Below are 21,858 nucleotides of genomic sequence, written 5' to 3' on the forward strand. Positions count from 1 at the left end.
AAGTTTGCTGTATTCCCTGAGAGCACAGTTACTTGTTCTTCTACAACCCAATCCCAACAGGGGGTGAGGAAAGGCACAAGGGAGTAAATAGTGTCTCTGAAGAGACAGTAAAAAAATTCAAGCCAAATGACATTTTCTGAAGTAACTGCTCCTGATTTTTACATGCCAAGGGATGCAAAGACAAGAAAGGTCAGCAGTGTAAAACCTTAACATAAGCAAGGAGTCATAAGCAAGTTTTTTGTTTGTGTAAGCGGACAAAAAACGGTGGTGAGAGGAAGCAGAGAATTTCAAGACCAGCAACCATTTCTTTTCAAAAGCTATAAAAACTGGAGATAAGGAGAGGGGAAAAAAAGATACCTGGCAAAAACTGCACAGTTTGTGATATTTAGAAAGAACCTATCAAAAAGTCACTTTAAATAAGGAGGGGTTGGCAAAATTTTCATTACTATGACTATAAGATACACTTCAAATTTTAAAGAAAAGTGTCCACACACAAAATGCAGCAAGCTTACAAAGGCTACTGAAGTGTGTATAAAAGCCAAAGTAGTCTTTGTATTTTAGAAATGGTGGTATCGGTCCTGATTTTGGGGGGGGGGGGGGGAACCTGAAATTCGTATACCTTACATGAAGAAACAGCAATGTTCTGAATATTTAAAATGTTGCATCTCCCGAGTTCTCATCAGGCTTTTGAGTTGCCGTAAGTAAGAGTAAAAAAGACAGCTTTAAGCAACTATTAAAAATAAAAAATGTTTCCCTGAAATACTCAGGATCTGTCTTGCTTTCACTAGTTTCTATGTCTCCATGGAATCATCCAGGATGAACAAGACTTGTTTTTTTAAATGTACAATGCAAGTAAAAATAAATCTGTCAGAACTGAATTCTGGGATTTGGAATGTTTCCCCTACCCATGGGAGGGAACATAGGATCCCAGTGCAGTAGATGCAATGCATACTGATCACAGAGCAGAGCAAAAAGAAAGTAGGGCACAAAATAAATGCACATGAAAGGAGATGTTCATAAGTTCAGGGATAATGGTGGTATAGTTCCCTCCACAAGGAGGGAAATATGATGATTACTAGCACTCTGAGCATCTGGAGGGAGACTGCATGCACCCTGATCCTCACTGTAAATTGATGATTCACTGAAAAATTACACCTCTTCCGTGTTGATCCAACAGACGCAGGAAGCACCTTCGCGTGAACAGCTAAGCTACACTCCTTCTCCCCAACCCCACTCAGTATTATGTCATCTCCCCATATACTCAGAAACAACATATAACTCTTCTAGTAACAAGATAAAATAAAATTTAAGTTAAAAATATTTACTCAAAAATAAAACAAATTAAAATTTTAAAATGTGACTATGCACATTTCTAATGAGGCCTATGTCTGCCAGTCTATTAATATCATTTAAACCATTGAGCATCTACCATATAGCTTTAACGAGTCAAATACTAAATCTAAAGAATTACTGGCTGATACACCGGAACCAGAGCTTAGAAAGCTTTGTCTGCTTTTGCAAGACCAATTTTTACTTTTTCAGTTTAATAAAAATCTCATTTATTCAAACAATAAGAAACTGATTGGGAGCTGAGTAACACCCACTTTGTTCCATTTCTGAATAGTGGCTGAGAATATAAATGGTCGAGATGACCAGAAAAGTAAATGAATTTTACTAAAAATCTATCTAAAAATAATACATGCTTTATTTTTTTTTAAAAAGCATGTTTCCACAGAAGACTTGGTACAAACACTGCAGTTTATTGGCATTTTTAAAATTTGAATAAGTTATTCATTTTTCTATTTTTTCTATATTTTCTATATTTTCTACATGAAAAATATTTTCTATAAGAAAAAATTCCACATTTCTATTTGAAATCCAATTTTAACTAAAACAGCTTGTTATAACTTACAAGTAATCTAATACATGGCTATTTAACGTATTATTAACATGACAAGAAACGTAGTTTGAACAGATCACCTTATGCTGTTGCACTGGGTCTGGCTAAGCCCCACAGCAGCCCGCTGTGCCGTGTTTGTGTGGGCAGGTGGGAAGGACAGGGTGGGCAAGGCCTTGGGAGGGGGCACAGCCGGGACAGCTGGCCCAGGAAGGGATGTCCCACGCCACATGGCACCTGCTCAAATACAAAAGCTGAGAGAGAGGAGGAGGAAGGGGGGGGCATTTGTCATTTGTGACGTTTCCTTCCGGAGCATCCGCTACGCGCGCTGAAGCCCCGCTTCTTGGGAAGCGGCCGTGCATCGCCTGCCCATGGGAAGTACGGAATAACATCTTCTGTCTCACTTCGCTTCCGCACGCACCACCTTTGCTGTTGCTTCACTAAACTGCCGCCTTCTTGACCTGCAAGGGGGAGTTTAATCTTACTTTCTCCTGCCCTACTCTGCTGAGGAGGGCCGTGATGGAGCAGCTTGGTGGGCACCTGGCATCCAGCCAAGGTCAACCCACCACAGCTGTATGATTATTAAACTGTATAGGTACCACACTTCCTTCATCAGCAACAAAACCTACTTCAGCATAATGACTGTATTGATACAGACGTCACCATGTGAACTAAGCTTGCTTTACTGAAGTAAATGAAAGACACAATGATGTATTTTATTCCCGTATCTCCTACTTGATAATTCAAATTGTTATTTGCAAAGGCAGCTCCAATCATCCTCACCAAGAAAGAGGAAACAAATCTTTTACCACATAAGACTTCCTCACCACAGCTTCAATGAACTGAAGTCTCTGGAAATCAAAGAGAGATGGCTTGGGCCTTAAAGCAGGAACAACCGTTTGTGGGACGACTCTGAAGTGAATTCAGGAACAATATGGCTTGCAAAAAAATCCTTCTGCCTTAATTCTGTCTCTTCCTCGATGCAATGTCCTGCACAACCCTCCAGCAGCCCAGGCTGCAATCTGGAACATGACTGTAAGCCAGTGCTGCTGAACGTTCTGCACTGTCACACCGCTAAATGTCTAAATAATTTGTCCCAATATCTAATGTAATCATCTGTTTGGAAATAATCTATTTAGGGTGCATGCAACAGTAAAAAAAAATAATCAAGGGGGTCAGGGAAGAGAAGCTGCCTATTTTTGAAATGTGACTGTCATCTCAGTAAGATGAGATAGAGTATCGGTACAGGAAAAAAGTTACTATTAATACAAAGTTCAGAAGAAACAAATGTCTCCTATTGTTAGAGGTACAACAAAGGAGGGGGGTTTAGTTGTTAACTACTATACATAGGCCAAGTCTGTGCTATGGCAGCATTCCCATCAAACCACCTCCAGGCTAAATCCCAAGAAGATCTATGTCATTGTTCCCAACAATGCCCATCTCCCCACCTGAATGAATAATTCACGAACAGATTTTTTCTCTTCAGCATTTGTAAGTTTTTCTTTGGGCACCTATTATTAACTGCCAAGCATCAGGAGTGACAATTTGGCATTCACCCCAGAGGGTGTTTGGTTTGGTTTTTGTTCTTCAGCATGCCTTGGGCTTGCAAATTCATAAGAAATTACTCAAAAAAATAAACATAAATAAAGGCAACCATGAACTTACTGTCCCAAAAGCAAATTAGTAAGTAAAACTTAGTAAGGCAGTGGGAAGTTTTCCATGATGCAGTGCTGATCCCAGCACCACAGAGGGTAGTCCTCATCTCACCAGGCTTGGGAGATGGGAGCCCAGCCCACCAGCCTGCGGCCGGGATGGGACACAGGCCCCTTGCCTGCCTCTGGCTTCTGCGGGCAACTCGGAGGCAGGGGCAGAGCCAGACTGGAGGCCTTTCTCTTTTATGGGAAACACCGAGATTCCAGATGTTTCTCCATGCCAAGTCAGGATAAAATCACACTCTTTCAGACAATCCCAAAGACAGGGAACACAAGTATCAGAGAAGCCTCAGGGCTAGCGTGCCTGCCTCAAGCTCCCACCGGTCCCGCTCCTGCCTGCAGCCTGGCTTCCCAGGGGACCCTCAGAGTGGCTTTGCTCAGAGGATACACTCGGAATTACCTGTGCAGGAGGAACCTCCATCTCCACCTCTCACAGCCCACGCCAGGGCCACAGCGCTGCCTTACAGCCTGTATGGCCGGGCTGTTTCAGCTGCAGCCTTTACAAGGCTAAAAGCATTCAGGGGGAGAGCTAAACAAGCTAAACGGGGGCAAAGGCAAAACAGAGCCAACTGCAGGCATCCTTTTTGTGAGGGCAAGAGGGGATCAAGAACATGCAGGAAAGCAGGAGCACCTACACACACACACACACACCCCCGCCCTGATTCACCCTCACTTAGCATGCCCATGGGACACAGGTAGTGACCACCTAGGTTCCACTGCTCAGTCTTCCCGATTCACAGCTGGGACATAAAATGGAATTTCCTGCGTCATCTCCCAAAAGTGAACAGCCCAGGTAGACCAGCTAACTGGAGTGTAGCAAAGACCTTTCTTCTTTCTCACTTGAGGTGTCCATCTAGGGCTTGAAAACCCTTTTCCAATAAATGTATCTTTGGTGCATCACTGCTTGCAAAGCGGGAGTGGGAGCTGGGGGAAGGTGGGAATCTTTCAGTAAAATAAAACTATTCCTAATTGTTTTCAGTCAAGGATGGTCAGCATAGCACATTACAGGTTAAAAGCATGACATTTGTGTCTAAATAGATAGGGGTTTATTTTGTTTTCCCTTGGTACATCAATGAAAATGGCAAAGCACTGCTGCTTCAGTGATAAGTGCCTTTCAATATCCAGCATAAGGAAACATCTTGTTAACATGTCATTATTTATAAAAGCTTCAGAAACTTAGACATTAAACATGTTCCCTATTTCTAGCTAGTAGAAGCTATTAACTTCATATTCCCAGTGCGCTTTAAAGAAGGCTAATAAAACACATAGGACATAAAATGTAGTGAAAAAAATAAATCAGGCTGAGTGCAACAATCAGGTTGTACCTTGAGCATCACCTTCACATATAGTTTGTAGAACATATTATGTCAGCTCAGACATCTTACTGTCACACTAGCCCCTTGTAAACACCATTTTAATCGGGACCAAGTGAGAGCTGGCACCCAGCATTAGACGTTGGGTCACCTCATGGTCCATTCCTCCCACTCAGTATACTACAGTGGGTATGGTATCTCAGTGGGCACATTTCCAACGGACTAAGACAAACTGTAAACAGAAACAAAAGCCCTGAGCAAACGATGCCTGCAGGGCCTCAACATACGAAATGAGCAGGGTCTGCCTTTCATAGGAGTCCGCATACAAGAGCCAGCAGCAGAAGCTGAGGGCAGCCTCTGCCCCCACCTCCTGCACAGGACATAACTCTTGATACTTTGACACTAATGATGTGTTCGTGTGTTGAACTGTTGATTCTACACCACTTACACAAATGCAAAGGTAACATTCTTTAAGAATACATGAAACCTAGAAAATGGGGATGTGCCAGGATCTATAACAAGATCCTAAAAATGTGCTGCAGCCAGAAATTTTTTCCCTAGCAAGCTGTCTAGACAATCCATTACATCTGAGCAGGCAGTGCTGGACCACAGCACTTCTTTAAGCATGCACCATGTCATCCAGTGTTACAAACCAGTTAGGGGGAAAAAAAAAAAAAATGAGCTATCACTGCATCTGTACTAACAACCAAAACCACCTCAGCTTGAAAGTTTCTTATGATGTCTGTGGAACTGAGTTACTCTTTAAATGTTTCATTAATTATACCTTTTGCACTAAACTGGCAACTTAGCCATCATCTAGAAAATCTACAAAAAAATTTCTCACCTGTTTTGCTTACAGAAATTGAAAGACATCAGACAAGCAGCAAAGCATGATATCATAATCAAAGCTAGTCAACTCATTGTCACCATGGCTTTAAACTTACCTATTGACTTCTTGCATTAATAATGCCTTAATGTGCTTTCACTGGTAGTGTCTGCCCTCTGCAGTTTCTGAGCTCTACTAGCAAAGCTGAGGGAGTGAAGCAGCAGCCACAGAACAGGAAGGTATGAGTTTGGGAACCTCTAAATTGATGGATTTATGCAAGTCACAGGACACAGACGGGAAGCACCTGAGGGTCTTGAGGGTACAGGCTGATGTCTTTGCAAGGCTGCTTTATCATCTCTGAAAGGTCATGGTGATTGGGAGAGGTTCTCTATGACTGGGAATGGGAGAGAAAAAAAAAAATAAAATCACACCTGTCTTCAAGGAGGAGGATCAGGGGAACTACAAGCCAGTCAGCTTAACCTCATCCCTGGGACAGTTATGGAAGAAGTCCTCATGGAAGTAATTTCAAAGCACATGAAGGACAAGAAGGTGACTAGTAACAACCAGCATGGATTTACCAAAGGCAAACTGCACCTGACTGACCTGACTGCCTTCTGTTATGAGATTACTAGCTCAAAGGACAAGAGGAGAGCAGTGGATATTGTTTACGGTGCCTTTAGCAAGGCTGTTGGCAGTCTCCTACAGTATCTTTATTAGTAAAATATCAACTGATAAGCGGACAATAAAAAGGGTAGAAAATTGGCCGGATCATCAGGAGCAAAGCATTTTTCCTTTCAAAGAAAAAGCATACAATTTATGACCAGTTACAAGGCAGCACAGTGATCCACACTAAGGCCAACACTCTTCAACATCTTTTATTAGCAACCTGGATGATGGTAAGTTCATGAACAATACCAGACTAGGGTGAGTGTGTGATAAACTGAGGGACAGCACTGCTATTGAAAGGGATCTTAGCCTGGAGACGTGGGCCAACAGGAATACCATGAAATGCAGGGCTGTTGCACAGCTGGGAAGGGGTAACCACACCACAGTAGAGGTGCAGGGGGCTGAACCACTAGAGAGCAGCTGTGCAGACAGATGAGCGGAGGGCAGCCTGGCAGACTATTTGAGCACGAGTAAGCATGTGGCCAGCAGATGGAAGTGTTTATTCCTCTCTATTCAATGTCCACAAGATGGTATGAGGAGTAACATGTTCGGGTTTGGGCTCCCAAGTACAAGACAGACATTGACCTACTGGAATGAGCCCACTGGTGGGGCCACAGAGGTTATTTAAAAACTGAGGTACATGGTGTACATGAGAAGGCAAGAGAACCAAGTTTGTCCAGCTTTAAGAGAAGGCTTCTTGCTGCCTACAGCTATCTAAAGGGAGAACGTAGAGAAGATGGAGGCAGGCTCTTCTTGAAGGCAAATGGTGGCAGGACAGGAGGTAACAGAAATGAGTTACAGCAAGGGAAATTCCAATTACATGGAAGAAAAACTTTATCATCATGAAGATGGTCAGACATTGGCACAGATGCCAGAGAGGTGGTGCAATCTCCATCTTTGGAGATAAGACTCACCCGGCCAGGGCCCTGAGCAACCTCATCTGACTGGACCTGCTCCAAGTAGAGCTGGACCAAATAACCTCAGCCACCCCTTCCAAGCCAAATTATTCTGTGACCTTGTTTAAAGAACAAATCTCACCGTTCAGATCTAGATGTGACCAAGTATACAACGGCACGTGACATGCGCGAGAAGCAGGCAACTGCAAAAGCTTCTCGCATCTACCAAAGCAAAGCAGCAGCTTTGCTGTATACATGTTCCCCGACCCACAGGATGGGCAGACAAATCGGTTATTTGGAATGTCTAAATGTTCGTTGCCGATGTTATCAAAGCACCCAGCTGTTCTTTCTCTCACCACGGAGGAAAAGATTTTTTCAAAATCTCTGTTTATTTGCTATTTTTACAGTTACCCACTCAGCCGCGGGAGCAAGCTCGGCAGCCTCTCGCGGGTTCCAGCCGACGGCCCGGCAGGCAGCTCGGAAAGCCAAGGGCACCCTCGTGTGGCTACGCGCTGCTGCGAGCAGTCCCCGCCCCAGGTACGCTGTACAGCACAAGCAAAATCCACATTTTACTCCCTCGTCTATTTCCCCCCTACACCACCAAGCGACAGTCGTGCCAGCCTGCCACCAGCAGTTCTTCCAACAGTCACCTCCTTCCTACCCGCCTCCAGCTGGGTGACACGGCGGGCTCACCCCCGCCGAAGGGCCGGGCAGGGGCACCAGCAGCCAGCCCAGCGCCGACCCAGCAGCTCAGTGCTGAAGCCCAGGGCTGAGCCCGGCCTGCCATGCCCCTTGGTGTCACTGCTCATGCCACGCTGCAGAACCACCTTCACCACCTCTCTCTTCTTCCAGTGTTAAAGGACAGTTTTCCCTCAGTTTAAGATAAAACTAGAATTTCCTGATAGCAAATACGGATTTTTTTTCTGTTCCCTGCCCACCTTTTTCTTTTCAATAAAAAGAGGCTTAGAACAACAGCTGCACTCCTCCATCCCCGCTCCCCCCGCCGCTGTGATGGCTAGGCTATGCATTCAACCCCCATTATCTTACTGCTGTCAACACAAAATGATTCACTTCTAGTGAAGTTAGGTTAGTCATGTATCTGTAACTTGTATTAATGACTGTCTTGAAGGAGAACTACAAGCCTGATAAGGGGAACCTCCTACCCCAGAAATGTCAACAGCCAGTTAATTGCAACAAAGACAAGAAGTCAGCAGAATGAGACTAACTAGTGAAGGCAAAGGCGGCAGGGGGAGAGCACGACCACCAACTCTGTTCAGGACTAAAAAAGACTCACCCCTCCACCTCCCTCCGGACATGCGCAATAAATAAAAATACACTGTAAGTTTAAATATAAGCAAGATATTCATAGACCAATAGAAAACTACCAAGCATAACTAATTACCAATGTACCCTTTAGGTAGACTTTGGAAAACACGTATGTATAACTAGACTGTGTCATTATTATTCTTCTGAGTTCTGGGCTTGCTTTGTGGAATACTACCTAGCCCCCAGCTTTTAACAAATCTGTAACAAATACCTCAGCTGTGTGTGTCAACTGGCTCCCACCTTTTGGACAACTGCCACGTGTGTCACACCGCATGGCAAAGGCAAGGTCCCCGTGCTGCAGGAGCCTCTTGCACGGCCTAACCCACCATCCCCATCCTCCGTGAGGCAGGCAGGGTGCCAGAACAGGCACGGGCCATCACATCCTACGTTCAACCTGGCAGACCATTTGAAATTATAAACACAAGCACTGTAAACTGCGTTAGAACTAAATGCATGGCCTGCTTCCCTTTTCTCGCTGAAGCCATTCAAAAGCAGTAGCAAGGCTGCTGCAAAAGGAGGGGTTGGAACGCCCATAACTCCAGTCTGAACATACTGCTCTACCCCCAAATAAACGTCTTGCTGAAACCATTCTGACTCAGCAGAGTTTTTACAGGCCTCTGGCTGGCTGTTTTCCCTACTGCCTGTAAGCTGAAATCTTAAAAAGGAAGCTAAACAGTATTTCCAAAGTGTGGTAGCCCCAAAACCAGAACACTGTCTTCCAGGTTCCCAGGCCTGATCACTAGTGAGCATAGGTAACATCATCTTCTCAGCTCCCTGTTTTAGGAATACAGATGTCTTTTGTTTCCCTGCCTGTGCCGGCTCACACATTCATCAAGTGATCACAAGAAGTGTAAGCAGCATGCTCAGGAGGAGGAAAGGGGGTGTTTGGAGTGATGGAGTTTGTCGCTTCCCAAGTAACTGCTACCCATGATGGAGCCCTGCTTTCCTGGAAATGGCTGAACATTTGCTTACTGATGGGAAGTAATGCACCCCTTATTTTGCTTTGCCTGTACACACAGCTTTTGCTTCACCTATTAAACTGTCTACCTCACTCAGCCCATGAGTTTTCTTACTTTTACCCTTCTGATTCTCCTCTCATTCCACGGCAGGGGAGTGAGCGAGCGGCTGCGTGGGCTGAGCTGCCCACCAGGGCAAGCCTGCAACACAGCAACAGGTGTGCTCCTCCCTGTCACTTTACTACAACTACTGATATTATGTCTGCAGTTCATGAATAGAGCGACGCATCTGAAACCTGCTTAAGACTTGGAAGCTGTTGCCTCATACTTTATGTATCACTCATGCAGGTATTTCAGCCCCTTCCCCTCCTATTGCCAAGTTCATCCATGCCTCCCATGAAAAGAAACCGCTGGTGATCCATCACCTTTATTCCCACGCATCTCATCGCTTGCCTCTCACATCTAAACCTGCTACATGCCATGCATTTCCAGAGCAACTTGCCCACCTGGGTCCCTCATCACAGCCTCTAAGTCTATGGACAGGCTCCCCCTCCCCTCCTTGCTGCACCTCGCAGCCACGTGGCACAGCTGCCTCCGGCACAGGGCAATCGGGGAACGAAAGACAGTATCGCTCCGTGGCCAGGAATGTGCTTTCACAGAGCTCCGCGTTCCACCCTGTAACAAGCACACACGCACACAGCAAACATACTGGCCTTACCCCACCGCCTCACCGGGGGTGGGGGGCACACCTGCATTTCTGGGGGCCTCATGTTAAGGAAACTGCAGCCTACCAGAGACAGGGATCACAGCTGCAGAGAGACCTCAGCAATCATAACCTAATATTTGGGTTTCTCCCTTCCCAGCTGTCTTTTCTAAAAGGAAAATGTCCCTCTGGAATATAAAATTTAAGTAGATAAACTTATTCTTTCTTTTCATAACTTCTGAATAGCACCAGATAAACTGCAAAAAGGTATGCCCTCCTACTGGATAACTTCCAACGCTTCAACAGGACAGAAAAGGCCGCAGTACAACTTCTCACTCAAGGCCTATTAGCCTGAGGAGCTGAAGATTTACACTAAATGGAACTCAATCTTGAAAGAGAGTATCTATAGAGAAACATTACACTGGCCCCAGAAAACACTGACACAAAACCATTTTTTTCAAGCTTTCTGAAAGAAAAGTATTTTAGTGTTGGTTTTGCAATGGTTCAGGAAACATGAATTCCCCATGAAAATAAAACAACCACCTTTTTAATGAAACTATTCCCTCTGCCTGCCTGCATCTGTAGTTTTAAAAAAAAAGTTATCTGTTCAGGATGCAAAAGATTTGTAAGGTCCTTAAAAAAAATTAGTAGGTGCTCTATTTGGACTGAACTATTCTGAAATGCCTGAAAACTTAGACCTCCAGCACAGACCCATACCTAGATAAACAGATTATTTTCCAGACTTCTATTTGTTTCATCTGTAACATCAACTAAGAAGAAAACAAAATTAGGTATCCAAAAAAAACCCCAGAGATTCTACAGTTTTCATCTTAAGTATTTCCCATATAACAAACTGAAAATTGCTACTTCATCCTTAGAATCTCCATTTTCTTTTCTGTTCTGAAAAGGCCTAAATACTGACGCAGAGAAAGATGAGGGGACATAACTGTTCCCACCATACACAGAACTACAACCAAAGTGCCAATGCAGCCAGGTGCCATTTCCTTAAGCAATGTAGACCTGAATTCCTCAACAACCAGAACTCCATTAATGAACAAGAAACAAAATCTCTTTGGCATCCCAATTTCACACAGGGTTGCTGTTACAATCCCTCTTCTGCACACCCTCCCCAGAAGCTCAACAAAAGCACTCCGAAATTAGCCTAACAAACATACATCTAATCCTGGCAAGGAGGGGTCTAAACGCTTTCACGTGCGTGTGCAGTTACACACAGAGGTGGTGGCAGCCGCATCCCAGCAACAACTGTGCTTTCGCTAGGTGTCTGACTGCGCAGCAGCTGTACAGAGAACTCGGCTACTGGAGAGCATGGCGTAGAAATCACACGCTTCCAATGAAACCCAAGTGCTGCCCACAGCCGCCCAAGGGAACCGTCCCTCGGCTCTGTCCTCAGCTCGGCTCAGGACGCCGGCACCCGGACAGAGGAGTGCACCGTGCGTGCTGCTGCCAGAGCACCCATGGGAAACCACAGTGCACGCCTGCACGCCCCTGCACACCCACACAGACCCAACACTGAACAGACAGAGCCGAGAGCCCAATAAATCCTTTACGTCCTCCGTGGCACATGTAATGTATTACTGCTGTTCTGGAGTATGCCAACACCTAATTTATCATGAGCCAGCCGATGCCCTGAGTTAAGTAAAGAGTGCAGACAAAAAAAAGAGGTGAAAGTTCAAGTTATTTACCCGGCTGTCAGGCTGCCAGTGGAAACCATGTAGCAGATGACTGCACCTGCTTAATCCACTTCACTATTCTCTCTTCATTATTATGCAGATACTAACTGTGCAGTTAACTACACAGACATTTCACATTTTTTCCCACCTAAAAAAGAACTAGTTTTAAATATTTTTTCAATGCACATTTGGTGAATTAAGTTTTTGTCGTTCACTACTACTGTTTTAAAACTTAACATTACTTGGATAACTTTTTGTTTGAGCTAAAAGCAAGGTTCGGTAATATGGCAAGTTTTAAAACCAACAGAGGTTTGCAAGCCTTCAGAGAAGGAAGAAAAACCCTTGTGATCCATCAGAATTGTCCTTCAAAATGTTTAAACATCTACCTGGAAAAAAATCAAACAAGCCACATCCAGTTTGAGACTTGCCTGCCACACCAATAAGACCACTGGAAACAACTTCAAAAGATACACAGCCTCTTTGGAGCAATGCCTCCTTTAGTGTGCTGTTACTTCTGCCCCAACAATCTCCAACACTCACAGGGCTCAATATATATAGAGAGGAAACTTCTCTTTTAGTGCAACAAATTAAGGCATTTATCTAGATCTGTTCCAAAACACATCATCAGGAAAACCAAAACAAAATAGCAAACATCACTCAACCGCGGCTTTGCTCAGCCTCAGCAGTAGCCATCAAATGCTAGCAGGCATTAGGTAGAACTAGACACTTGCATTAGAAAACAAAGGGAATAAAGCATTGTTCCTTCAGAACTGGAGCTCCTTAATGCTTTTTAGTCCTTCCTTTGCCTAGAAAAAGAGGGAAATAATTTTATTTGTGTGAAATTAAGAAACCCTACACTCTGAGGCCCACCATACTGTAAATTCTATTTATTTTACTTAGGGCAGTGGAGCCACAGCAACCTTCCCCCACACCCCCAACTCCCCTCAGCACTGACTGCTCAGAAGTCACAGTCATGTGCCAGATAAAGGCTTTTTCAGATAATAAGTGGAAAAACAGTGCCATTAAGTGGTTTGTTGGATTACTGACAATAAAATATACTTAAAAGCAACCCCAGGGAGCACAGCAGGAGCTCAGTTCCTATTCAAAGGCAGGCACCAAACACATGCCTCGGTATTTATCTACCAAATTCACCTGAAATTCATTGGTAGGCCAGCACACTTTCAGATTAACAGTTCAACAGTTCCACAACAGAACAGTGTTTATGGGTAGTCAATCTTCAATTATGAACACAATACACAGAGTGCTTACTATGTAACCAGAAAGTAATACAAACGGTTTCTGAAGCCTAAAAATACATCGAAGAACATTTTTTACACCACTAAAATGAATAGGGGAAATGAAAAAGATCAAAACTTATTAAAAAGACATTGTGAGGCATGTCAAATACTCCCCTTACCTAACTTCAAGCAGCTTCCCCAGCGCTGCAGCAGAACACAGCACTGCAGGATGCAACTCAGTTAAGTCCTCTGCAAACTGAAGTATGAGTTACACTGTGACAAAGCACCAGGCAGCCCACTCTTTAAACCGCCAGGACATACTTCTATAGGAACGTTATATACACAAACACCTCAAAACATTTCTAGTTTGTTTACACCAGTACGAATTATCACATTTCAACAGACTCACCCACCCCAGTCTTCATCTGAGCAATAGCATAAGAGTATCCTCTTTCCTAGTGGCAATTCGATTCATCCCATTTTGCTAAACAATTCCAAAGTAAACTTCAAGTTTATTAACCAAAAGTTTCAAACTTAAATAAGTTGTATTAAGAGTTATGGTGCTTTTTTCTACAAACCAAATTTTTAAGCTATGAAACTTACCAAACAAATTCCTTTTTAACCAAAAAATGACAAGGAAAAAAACACTAAAATAAATACAAGGTCACATTAAGTTATTTATTTCTGTTTAACTTTAACCACTTGAAGCATTTTTAAATAATCCACTCATAACTAGGAGCACAGACAGCTGTTTCTAGCGCTGACACTGTAAATAAAGCATTGGTGAATACTAGTAAAAGACAACAGAAACACAGGCACAAGGAAGACACCACTTCTTAAAGCTTATTTCCATAACAACAAATTCCATTGGTTAGTGTTGCAAGCCAGTGAGAATGACTACAAACTACAATTAAAGACAAACAGAAAACCAAAACAGTTTGATACCAAGTCCGGAAAAAAATGTTTTGAAAACACAAAAGGAAAAGGTGCTTTGCAAAATACTGGTATCAGACCAAAAAAAAGGTAAATTTCTCAGAGCATGCATTTTGCCCCTACATCTGGACAGGGGAGACACAGATGAATCATTAAAAGAGAGTCTATTTAACCTTAGCAGGAATGGTCTTATGGCTTCAAGAAAGCATTCAGGTTAATATTAACTCTTTGGTAGTGTTTCTCAGAGCTAACTCCAGTTTAATTAACTGTGTCTGTTGACAAATAGAGACTCTGCTTCTGCACCAGTAATATTATTCTTTACCCTGTATTTTTTCAGTTGACCCCTTACTAACTCAAGAATTGCAAGACAGCATAGCCAGTATCAATGTGGAATTCCAAATCAGTTCAATCAAAAACAGCCTAGAAGTTGACTCTAGGGAACTTCTGTATCTCTAGTCAGTATAACTTCCTTAATGCAATGCCCCAACTAATTAAAACAGAAGTGCCATTACTTGGGTAAAACTGTCTTCCCAAACTATTAAGAATTGAAAATACTGCAAAGCTGGTTTGCACCTAGTATTTCCTCTTCCTTAGGCAAACTAAAGAACATAAACTCCAACTCTGAAACTGAAGATTGAAGCTCTCACCTTAAATGTTACTAATGCCCAAGTAACAATTTTGAGGCTGTTCTAATGAAAGACAGGGAAACAAGACAGAAAATTTCACAAGGATGCAGGCATTTTGCTTGAGTATCAAGTGTTGTGGGAAATTTTTTATCTAGCATTCTGAACACAGTGCTGAAAGATACTCCTGTATTTTTCATAGTTTCCTGCAGAATCACAGCTGGAAGAGAAATATGAGTCTGAAGAGATGGATCCCTGTATCATGTATTTGCTTGTCTAGCTTGGGAAAAGAAAAAGGAAGGTATCATTGAGACACCAATGCGGTGAATTCAACTGTCTTCAGAAAACTGGTTTCTGAAATAGAGCTGAAAGCATCTTTTCCTCTATGAAAGTTAAAACTGGGGAGGGGAAAATTAAGAGGAAAAAAAATCACGCACCAGGTTTTAGTATGTAAGGCAACGCAAGCATTCTGTATGGAAATGACCATGCAATCATTTCTAAAAATGGTTACAAAAGGTAGCAAAGCACAAAATACATAGTTGAGAGGACAACTTCATGCAGAATGGGTTTGTACAGTACATACCCAGATAGGATCTCTTGGGAGGTGCTTTGATTTCTTCATCCTTACTATCTGCAGCTACGTAAAAAACAGTTGAGGGGGGGAAGAAGGAAAGACAAACAGACTTGTATGATTAAATGCAACAGTGGGTCTTCTAGTCACAGTTTAGTCAGTTAGTATATTTTGCTTATAAAACAATAATAGCCAAAACAAAACATGCCAGAAATTTTAGTCTCCGTGCTTTCTGTAAGGCTCCCACCCCAGGATGTTAAGATAGGGTCAAGCAGTAGGAAGGCCCAGAGCAGTCACAATGCAGAACCCACAGCATGAAAAAATGGAGGCTTAAAACCAGTGAAACGGACAGCTTAACTCTTACTTATATACTCTTCGTGATCAGAGAAAACAAGCTGTTACCTCAGCAACACTGAGCCTGCGGATATGTACGTATAATCAGCTAGGACAATACAGTTGCCTTGCCTCCCATGGAAAATGCTGTTCTAAAAGAGTTTCAAAAAGCCTGAGGTCAAGCCAATCATATCAAGGATGGAGCAGACCCCATCTGCAACCATTCTGCATGCTAATTTTTTTTCCCTCTAGCCCTCCTCTGCCAGTTGAAAACCATATATTACACGAGTGCTTTCCAGTGCCAAAACCAGAGCTCTTCAAGGGATCAGCGTGCTATAATAAGATACACGTTACAAGGCAGGTTAAGGCAACTGGCAACTGGAAGGAAGACAAGTCTGGATGAATGACCAGAGGAAATCATCTTCACAAAAAAATACAAGCGCCCATGTTCTACTTACGGAGCCTGGGCTGTACTATAGTAAGAGATATCTAAGAGTCTGTTTTTAACGAACACTGTGCACTGGTTTTCAGAATAGTTCATACATTCAGTGTGCTTGACATCTGTCACAATGTCTTCAGCATAACTGACACTGAATCTTTGTTGGAGAGAGGTGGAAGGCTTATTTGGGGAAAGAAAAAGAGGGCTCTTCATAGGGTGTCTGTCTCCACAGGAACATGAAGAGACTGCTCTGGCCTGCTGACGTTTTCTAGAGTGACAAGGTGGTTTTAGCTGCTGTATCTGTGAGAACCTCGCTGCAGCCTGCTCTGGGCTCTCGAGTCGATACACGGCATGTGCACATTCTGCTTGTCACCACTCAGCTCTCCAGCCTGGCAGCACCATCATGCCCCAGAAACAGCACAACCCCTTCAACAACAACAGAAACTACCACGGAGCCTCCAGCCTTTCTGTACCGAGCCAACCACACAGCACACACAGGGCTGTGAAGACACCAATTTAACAGTGGGCTAAGAGTAAGGAGAGCTGCTATTACCACAGCAATGGTAACAGGAGATCTGCATTAAAGCAGCCAGGATGCAATCAAAGTGGTGTTTTTATTTAACATAAAGGAGGTATTGTTCAAGTCTGCCGATTTCATCCAGAGACTCCTTCACATAGCTTTCAAAATATTCATACACAGGAGAGAAAACTGTCCTACCATTGGAGGTTTTAAAATAAAGTTGGGTTTTAATGTTGTTTTCTTGTTTGGAGGTTGGTTAGGGTTTTTTCCAATTCAGACCAGTTAAAAACAGGCTACCCAGTCAAAGTTTAAAAATAATAGAACAGCTGGATATACAAAGAGGACTTACCCTGCCTTCAACCAGTACACGTAGTTGAAGGATAAAGTTTATGTATCCAGAACAAAGGCAGAGAAGGCAGCAGCAGCCAAAGATGGGCTCTGCCACTTTCAACTTACTTTCACTTCACAAGACTAAAAAAGGGGAGGGGGAGAAATCCCACAACTGAGAAGTAACTGAGAGAAAAAATCAGATTATGTGAGTTTTCCTAGTAAGTTCTTTATATAGAACCTACCAGAAATAATCAAGCATTAGTGGAAAGTGTCTGGGGAGACTGTATATTTTCATGCTATGATAGTTACCCTATAAATGAAAGTACAAGATCTTGACTGAACAACTTTATGTCTATGTTCTGAGTTACTGTTGGTGTGTATTTTAACCCAGTAACACCACAAAACAGGCTACAGAATACAGAACAAGCTTGTCAGAATGAGACTGCTCCTTACTTCTTGAGGATGTTTTAAAGTAGATTCCTTCTGAACTAGTTATTATTTAAGGAACCTTATGCATGAGAATAACAAAAGCAACCCCAACATAATTCAAAACGAACTGGTAAACATATACTAATGTGACTGGGGGAGAAATACCACATTTAACACTAATTTAAGAGCAACCTCCCTTCCACTGAAATATTCTATTCTATTCACTTTCTAACTATTTTGGATTTTTTTGCAGAAACATTCAGAGGGAGGATAGAAATTAAAGAACAAAAAGGTTTAAACTGAAGACCAGCCATGTGAGAAATAATAAATTATATTATCATACAGAAAATTTGCACTCTTCCCTCAGGATACGACAAGGTTAATGAAGAACACTGCCTTCAAACCTAGCCTCTCACTGCCCTGTACCCTATGAGGAAAGAAAGTAAGTACACAGATTTATCAGCTTGCCTAGATCACCATAAAACTTAGGAGGTAAGATTAGGCGTAGGATTAGAAACACAGATCTCACTCCTACTCATACTGTGCTTGAAATACAAACCCATCCTTCTGCCCGTCTTGAAAGGAGCTTTGTACGCATTTACATGTCTATTCTGAGCCATCACGTTACAGTTGGCCTTACTAAAAATCAATCACAGGTAAGAAAAAGATCTTAGCTGTTCTCAAAGGTTGTGGAAGGATGCAAGCCTTTTGATGAAAACAAATAAATAAGGGCCACAAGTAGGTAAAATCAGTCTCCCCAGTTAAACACACACATGACAAGCACAGTTTCAGGGAAAAGGATCAAATGACACAATGTGACCTTGAGAAGTTTCTGTTACCTGCTCAGGGAAAGACTGATTACCCTTTAGGAGACTGCATGTCTTTCAGGGAGAGTTGTTTAAAGAGCGCTATATACGGAACTGAATAGCCTCTCCTTTTGCCCAAAGGTTACCAAAGGAGCCTGCAAGAGTGTACGTGTAAATGTGCACAAGGACAATCTCCCTTCAGAAAGGGCAAACAGAGAAACCGTTCTGCCACTTCAGGAAACGCCAGCACGGAGAGCAAAGGAGGGAGAAAACATCCATGTCCTTCCCAAACGCTTCCTAGATTTTACCTGCTGCTACACCTGGCTGAAAGCAGTTTTTAAGTCGTTCATCCCGCCAGACTAACACCCTTGTGAACACAGCAGCTTTTGTTTGGGAGCTGGAGTGCAGCTCCCCCTCCACATGGATTCACTTACCTGAACGGTCCCACACTACACTCCACAGTGAGCAGGAATGGAAGCAGCTTCCTTAGCTATTAGATAAATTACCCTACTGCACAGCCAGTAGCTGCTGCCTTCTAATGATGGCTGTGGATATCTGGAACTGAATCAGACCCTCAATTATAAGGGAGTGAGAGAAGAGAACAGATGGAGAGAATAAATTATACATCTATATTGGCAAAACAACTGACAGAAAGCTGATAGCATTAATTCTGTTATTGTTGGTGATAAGCTGCAACATAAAATGTTGTAAGTCAAAGTCAACACAAAAACTACCCCTCTCATTTTTTATTTGGGAAAAGAAGCAGGGACTTCCCACTAAGCTTGAACATTTCATTAAATAAACAATAATACTCTGGCCCTAACTGAAATTATCAATGCCTAAAAATTAATAAATAACCAAAATAAAATGTGAAAATTTGCATAAATCCCAACTAAACGCACACTAAAACCTAAGGAAATTGTACACAAAAAGACATAGTTTTGTAGCCATATGACAGCACCTCCTATTTTGACTGCCAGAAACTCAGTAAGTAGAAAATAAATTATGTACAAAAGCAAATGTTTGCAATTGAAAAATAAAATTTCAGATAAAAACATATGACCATAGCTAAGAACTTGGTAGAAAGTACAGCTAAAGAAAATAAATTCTTATTCTGGTCAAGATCTAAAAAAAACACAGGCTAGCACAATGGCATCACAGCCAGCTCTATACTTAGGGCACAGTGTGAAATATTAAGGAGAACTCTGATTTCTAGATTGAACCAAGACCCATCTGAAATAAAATTACAGCTTTACATATTTACCTGTAAAAAAAGCAGTTTCAAAAAAGGCGTTCAGGAAGTGCTACACTGAATTATATATGGATTGCAATTCAGACAGAACTTTTGTCCAAAATACAGTGCGCCTTGCTTTCAAAAAGATTTATCCTGCAAAAGTCAGTCGTGTCACTCACCTGCAAAAGAGCGGCGTTTTATGTTCAGCTCGTTGGATACACGTACTTCAGTGCACAGCTTCAGCATCAGTAACATAGTAATGATCATGATAATGCTTTGCCACAAAAGAGGGGATTCAAAATGCCTTCCAAACCTAAAGAAAAGATAAAAGAAAATACATAAAACATCTCAAAGATGACAAGTGTTGTACTCTGTTTCATTCTTTGATCCTATCTAAGCACCTGAAAAAAGAAATCCTAACAGTAACAGGTATAAAAGCCTGAGTTAGACAAAGTCACCAGCCAAACCTAGGTGCACATATAGTAGCTCAAGAGTCACAATCCCCTTGCAGGAGCACCGGAGAACCTTATTACAACCTCCCTGTGGACTGATCCTAGAAATTCTGAAACCAGAAGTTGAAGTCTCCGTTTCCAAAGCCAGCAGCAAACGTATTATTTTGAAAAGAGAAGCAGATTCATTGAGCAGTGAAGGCAGTACAGAGAGATCAGAGAGTTATGCTGCATTAATACCAGTTGTGTGTCCTTGCCACATACACACTCAGTAGATTTCACAAGAACTTCTGTGCAAAACTTAACCTTTTTCAGGTTTTCATTTTTAAGGTGAAGTCATAAAAACAATAGTGCTTGGCCTATAAAGAAATAAATACCTACAGCTATTAGCTTGCTAGGTTTAATATAACATCTTCCTGGGGGTGAGAAGTATGATACTTTGCCTCTAGACTTCTGAGTGGAAAGACCAGGCCTGCAGAACACACCAATCAATTAATCAATTTGTGTCTAATTTGGACCAAGGCTGGGGGAAGTAAGCAAGCCCAAAAGATGTGGGAACCAAACATACATAATTTGTCCTCTCCTGCCCTCCACCCTTCCCACAGTTTAATTTCTGCTTGCTCACAGATGATGCTTGGTGGGGACTACTGACTGAGCCCTTCCTGCATGTAACACAGAGGGGTGAATGTGGAGTTTCTTGTCACCAGCCAGTGCTTCTTGCAGCCAGTCTTGACCGAAGAGCTTATTCTTACGCGATTGCACAAGATTCTGCCAGAGGAAAACGGGACCCTTCAGCAAAGGCCAGTGATGCTCCACACTCCCCTTCCTGAATTCCTCAATGAAAGCTCAGCAGTCCTCACCAGACACACTCAGTAAGTGCATTAGGGCTACAGGGTGGAAGCTGTTCATAGGCAGCCCTCAAAGCATATTAGATTTAGAATAGGAAGGCTGCACATGCATCACTGTGAGCTGCTTCTCTGTGCTCAGCTCTGCCAGGTTTTATGCCCTGAAGACAGAGGTGTTGAGGAAGGGATTTGGTGAAAATGGATTGCTATGTTCCCCACATCCTTCAGCCCGCACCGTGAGGCACGCAGTCTTTCCAAATTTCCTTCCAGCATAGTTGCTTAAAGCCATTCTCTGAGCACATGAAGCTGCCCGAGACCTCAGCCTCACAGGCATAGCAACCATTGCCCTCTTCTCGACAGTTCCCGTTTTACAGCACCCTGGCAAAACATGATTTCTTATGCTTGGGCTACTGTCATGGCAGGGCTCCATGTTGGTAAAAAACAACTAGGTTCACCACCACGCTCTCTCACAGAATACTTCATCTCCACTACAGCCATTTCACCAGAGAGATATTTTTTGTTATGAGTCAACTAACGAGGAACAGGAGAGAGACTGGAAAGTCCTTGACTAGCTTTCTTGGAAATCTTCCTGTGCAGAACAGCCAAGCAGCCTACACCGATGCAAATGGCTAAGTATTTCCTGCCTAATGGCATGCAGCTTTGGAAAAGTACGACAACGCTTGAGCCTCCACACCACTCCAAAGACACCATCAGCAGCTACGTGAAGATACAGTATTTCCACATACCTTAGTCCCCTCCCCTTCTTACTACTACCGATGCTAACAAATTTGCAGGACGCTATGAGGAAGGAAAAAAGATGGACGTAACCATAGGCAGAGCATGCTCTGGGTAAGGCTTTCCCTACACTAGGAAAAATGCACGGGAGAAGAACAAGACTTTGGCCCAGCCTATTCACTGTGCCCATGATCCCAAAGCTCACTCAGTCCCTGTTGCTAACTGTGGCCAAGTTCCCCCAGGTTACTGGAATTCACTACGGGTTATACGTCTCTTACTCAGGGAATGAGGAAAAAAAAGTGCGAAAGACTTACTCAGAATAACAGAGCAGTTAGAGCTGTTTACATCAGGTTTAGAAAAAACATCTCCAATTACAAAAGCATTTGC

General features: G+C 42.9%; 1 protein-coding gene across 3 annotated transcripts in view; it reads right to left on the reverse strand.

Moving 5' to 3' along the window:
* The window catches only part of SLC66A2 (solute carrier family 66 member 2), a 65,721-nt gene that overhangs the window by 35,891 nt on the left and 7,972 nt on the right, over positions 1 to 21,858 (reverse strand). For 2 of the 3 annotated variants that reach the window (XR_008731384.1, XM_055704977.1), the window contains 2 exons: positions 19,622 to 19,755; positions 15,364 to 15,417 (listed from right to left, as the gene is read on the reverse strand). Coding sequence is in view for 2 of the 3 variants with exons in the window: in XM_055704977.1 (XP_055560952.1) it covers positions 15,364 to 15,417; positions 19,622 to 19,755 (188 nt within the window). In the remaining variant the exon portion in view is untranslated. The remainder of the gene's footprint in view (positions 1 to 15,363; positions 15,418 to 19,621; positions 19,756 to 21,858) is intronic. The other variant, XM_055704978.1, reaches the window with a different exon arrangement.

The sequence above is a fragment of the Falco cherrug genome, chromosome 3 (genome assembly GCF_023634085.1).
Source record: "Falco cherrug isolate bFalChe1 chromosome 3, bFalChe1.pri, whole genome shotgun sequence".
Classification (NCBI taxonomy): Eukaryota; Metazoa; Chordata; class Aves; order Falconiformes; family Falconidae; genus Falco; species Falco cherrug.